The sequence below is a fragment of the Quercus suber genome, unplaced genomic scaffold, assembly GCF_002906115.3.
Source record: "Quercus suber isolate HL8 unplaced genomic scaffold, Cork oak 2.0 scaffold_97, whole genome shotgun sequence".
Classification (NCBI taxonomy): Eukaryota; Viridiplantae; Streptophyta; class Magnoliopsida; order Fagales; family Fagaceae; genus Quercus; species Quercus suber.
In genome coordinates, this window is record NW_027069562.1 from 1,227,017 (window position 1) to 1,231,980 (window position 4,964).

The 4,964-nt window shown below is 34.3% G+C and overlaps 2 protein-coding genes across 2 annotated transcripts in view; both read left to right on the plus strand.

Annotated features, from left to right (window-relative positions):
* Positions 1-860, plus strand: part of LOC136068063 (uncharacterized) — a 7,791-nt gene extending 6,931 nt beyond the window's left edge. The window contains exon 4 of the mRNA XM_065774714.1: positions 81-860. Within this exon, the coding sequence (XP_065630786.1) occupies positions 81-860 (780 nt within the window). The remainder of the gene's footprint in view (positions 1-80) is intronic.
* LOC112036212 (uncharacterized) overlaps positions 1-4,964 on the plus strand; it is a 31,114-nt gene that overhangs the window by 8,566 nt on the left and 17,584 nt on the right. The gene's annotated exons all lie outside the window — the stretch shown is intronic.

The following is a 4,964-nucleotide window of genomic DNA, read 5'->3' on the forward strand; positions in this document are numbered from 1 at the left end:
ATTTACTCCAAACATTTGAATTCGTGTTTGATTTACATTTGATGAAAGGTGTGCTTGGCATAAGTAATGAGTTGTCACAGGCATTACAACGAAAAGATCAAGATATTGTGAATGCTATGAAGTTGGTTGACATTTCAAAGCAACGTTTACAGGTCATGAGAGATGATGGGTGGAACACTTTGCTAGAGGAGGTTTCTGCATTTTGTGCAAAAAATAATATTGATGTTCCTGATATGGATGATTTATATCAACCTCGGCCACGACGAAAAGCTCAAAACATGAAAAATTCACATCATTATCAAGTGGAGCTTTTTTATACTGTTATAGATATGCAACTTCAGGAACTTAATAGTCGTTTTGAAAATTCTGAATTATTAATTTGTGTTGCGTGTTTGAACCCAGATAACTTATTTTCAGCATTCAACAAGGAGAAATTGATTCGGCTTGCTCAGTTTTATCCAAGTGATTTTTCAACAGTTCAAGTTTCTTTCTTGGATAACCAACTTGAGACATACATCCATGACATGCGGTCAACTGAAGAGTTTTTAGCACTTAAAGGAATTGGACAGCTTGCTGAAAAGATGGTAGAAATGAAAAAGAATGTTTCATATCCATTGGTTTACTCATTAGTGACTTTGGCATTGATCTTACCAGTTGCAACAACTACTGTTGAAAGAGCTTTTTCAGCAATGAACATAATTAAAAATCGATTACGCAATCGAATAGGAGATCAGTGGATGAGTGATTGCCTAGTCACATATATTGAGAAAGATATATTCAAGACTATTGACTGTGAAGAAATCATGCAGCGGTTTCAAAATATGAAAAATCGTCGAGGGCAATTGAGTAAAACAAGCTAGGTGTGAAAAAATAAATTAAAGCTTACATTTTATGTTAGATTCTGTATGATAATTACATTATCATATAGTTGTTTACTTATTTTGTTATTAATATTGATTAATTTTTTTAGATTAATTTTTTACTTCCAATCTTGTCTTTTAATCTTGCCCCCCCTGGCCTAAATTCCTGGCTCCGCCACTGGTCCGAAGGGGTGGTCTGCCATCTAGGGCAACGTTCCAGGAAATTCTATTGATACAGATAAGCATCACAAAAGCGCAGGATAGAGGGAAGTCCTAAAATATCTAAAGAGCTACCACCGCATTGAATGCTTTGTAGTTAACTCTATGGCCACATTAATGAGGAAGTGATACCAGAACAGTAATTTTTAGCCTTACAGCTACTACCAGAGACTTCAGGAAGGTGCTAATGAAACAAGAATCAACACCAGCAATCTACTGTACACGTGAAGGGTAGAGACGAAGGCAGGAAAATATTATAAAACAGAAAGAAGACCCTGAAGGAAAGTGATCGAGAAATTAAGAAAAAAACACTGTAACAATCAAGAGTTGAACTTGTAATCAAATTTAAGAAGAAATATATAAGAACTAATCTCCTCGGATTGTGTCGAGGACAATTTTCTTTAGATTAAACCAGTCTATCTCCATTTTCTTATTATCTGGATCCACTTTACTTGTTATCTAACTCATTAAAATCCAGTTTTCCAACTCACTCTCTACAAATTCATTATATTGGGCTTCTTGGGCCGAAACCCATCCAACCCTTGGGCTAGAGACTCAAATTGCGTCCTTACATTTAAGTTATGTTCTTTAAAAAAAAAAAAAAAAAAACAAAGTGTCCTTACACAATTTTTAAACAGAAAAAGGTGTTACCTTTTGTTTTATTTAATAGGAATATAATTGTAGATTTCTTCTAAATAGTTTTCCATCTCTCTAATTTTCCATCCTCCCAACCAAACACATATGAGAGAAAACTAAATTTTTTCTATCCTCCCACTTTTTTATCCCTTCCCCATTTTCTATTTTCTCAATTTTCCAACCCTCTTAGTCTCCCTCACAAGTAGACCTGACATATGGTCCATTGGATTGGATTTAAATTTTACCTAACTAGATTTGGGTTAGATTGAGTTTGGTTGATAAAGGGGTCACCAAAAATAAGTGAGGAAAATTATGAGGGTGTTTCTTGAGAATGATATTTGATTGCTTCAATGCGACATCACTCTCTTCAATTAGCTTCATCTAAATATTCTTAGTTCTCAAGCACCATTTCTACAATAATTCTTCAAACACTACAATCATCCAAACAACATCACAAGTACAACTCCCTCGATGATTCAAGTAGAAGATCTATGGATCAAACTAAGGAGCCATGGGTTTAACCCATTCCTTCGAATGACAATGTGATTTGAAATTATTCAACCCAATTTGGTTGATCGTGTTGGGTGATGAGTTGACTTGCATCCTAATCTAAACTGACGTGTGAACACCCTTTATCTTACCTTAGTTTTCAATATTTTACATGAAATAGTTGCACTGAAGCAACATCATCATCCCGATTTTTCAAATTGATTTAGAAAAAGACCATAATTATGTCTTCTTCTCACAATGTGTATATATATATATATATATTGCTCCATATGTTTTTATCATCATTTTGTTGTGGTAAGTTAGGAAAAAATTGGCCTTTGCCATTTTAAAAAAAAAACTGTAGGGACCCAGTTTGGATTGACCCTGAGTGATGGGTTTTCAGCCCAATAAGCCCAAACAATACATTTATAGAGAGTTGGGTGAAAGGTTTAGGTGCTGGCCGTCGATCACCAAGCATGAACTTTCTTATAAAAAAAATGCTAAGAGTTTCTTTACCAATGGGGGGATGCTCCTCGGCCTGTGGCCGAGGAGGCCTTATTGTTCTCTCTTTTTTTCTCCCCCCCCCCATTTTTTTTTTTTTGTTGTCGAATCTTCTATATTTTTTTTTTTATAAAACGGTTACATAGAACACTAACCACTCGCCTGGTGCGCCGGTCAGCACCTTAATCCTTCCCACAGACGGCGCCAATTGTAGGGACTCAATTTGGATTGACCCTGAGTGATGGGTTTTCAGCCCAACAAGCCCAAACAATAAATTTATAGAGAGTGGGTTGAAAGGTTTAGGTGCTGGCCGTCGATCACCATGCATGAACTTTTCTTCTAAAAAAGGCTCAGAGTTTCTTTACAAATGGGGAGACGCTCCTCGGCCTGTGGCCGAGGAGGCTTTATTGTTTTTCTCTTTTTTCTCCCCCTCCTTTTACTTTACTAGTTTTTCATTTATAGTTTTCATCATCCTATTTCCTCCCTCCATCTGTTGATCATCTATTTGCCTTTCTTCTGGCCGTCCGTCCCATCAGAGGCCTTATCGGTACTCGAGTGGTTCACTCAGATCAACGTTATCCTGCCAAGGGGTTACCTCCCCATTAATGCGGCCAGGGGGGTTAGTTGAGTGCATTAAATGCGAGAGTGACAGCTTACTTTGGGGTTAGCCTCTCCCCAAAATCACCTTTGTCAGGCCGAGGATAAGGTGGTCCTCGGCGTGGATTGGGAAAAGAGGCCTTCCCCCACTTTAGCCCTGAATAGCCTGTGCTCCTCGGCCTAGGCCTTGGGCCTGCTACATGATGGGCCGAGGCTATCAGGCCCATGGGCCCCACATTATTATTATTTTTTTATGAGAACACTTTATTTTATAATACACTTAGTATATATCAAGTACTTTATTATTTTTCAACTTATATTAAATATATTTTTTTTATTCATTCTTTTACCGCACAAGTCTCTCATAGGATAATGAGTGATATATTAATTATAATACAGTATAAAAAATACTTTTTTTTTTGTCATTTATAAATCGATATATACCAAGTCCATGAATTTATCAATTTATTAGTTAAGAGCTTGCACTAATTGGAGAAAAATCTTACTCCACAAATGTTTTCTAGGGTAATCATTAAAAAACTTAAATTAAACAAAATTTAATAAAAATAGAACTTCATATATTAACCAAAAAAGCTTCTCAAAAAATAAAAAATATTGACCCAAAAAATAATAAAAAAGTGCACGCACGCACACACACACACACACATACAAATAAATAAAATCTTACAATTTTTTTTTTGAATTTTCTTATTTCGAAATATTTGTATGAAAGTTTCATTATCAATGCTTCAAGTTACATTTTTCAAAATTTTAGTTTGATAAAAAATTTCTCGGGCCTTTCTTTTGTTTGTAAGGACCTTTTTTTTTTTTTTTTTTTTTGGGAGAAACTATTTGTTTGTAAGGACCTAATATATTATTAAGGGGATCAAAGTTTATGGAAAAGTTTGGCTACATACTAATTTGTAGCCTAAGACTACAACTCCCACTGAACAAATTAACATTGCTACATATTTTGAAAATCTAAATGTTGAATTGTATGTTCTTTATCTTTTAAAATATATGTCAAATTTATGTTAATCGGATATTATTTACTATTTAATCCATAAACTTATTTTTTATGTATAATTTTAGACTACAAAAACTCGAAATTTAAAGATTTGATTGATGACATAGCTATTGGTATTTGATTTTCTTGAAATTTTGCAAGTATAAAGAATATAAGAAAAAATGTAATCCAATAGTGGATTTGTCAAAATTCACATCTAATAAAAAAAATATTGAGTGGAGTTATATCCTTAGTTTACAACCACGTTTGTTACCAAATTTTGTCCAAAATGTAATTATGTTAAGCCTAAAAAAATTTAGGGTGATCCCAAATATTTTTTAAAGATTAAAAAAACCAAAAAAATTAAAAATTAAAAATATATATTATAATTATTGTTTTCCAAGTCAGGGTGGTCATGACCACCTTAGACTCAAACATGGGGCCACTAGTGCTATGATTGTGCACTCCTGCCCTAAAGTAGGCATCCCATGTCCAAAAGATTCTATACTTTACCCATGTCTAGCCTAACAATTCTACTTAAAATGAAAATTTTCAATTAATAATCATGGTAACCTATCACTAGGAAAGTGACACTGTGATTGAGCACTCCTGCCTTAAGTAGCATCCCATGTCCAAAAGATTCTATACTTACCCAT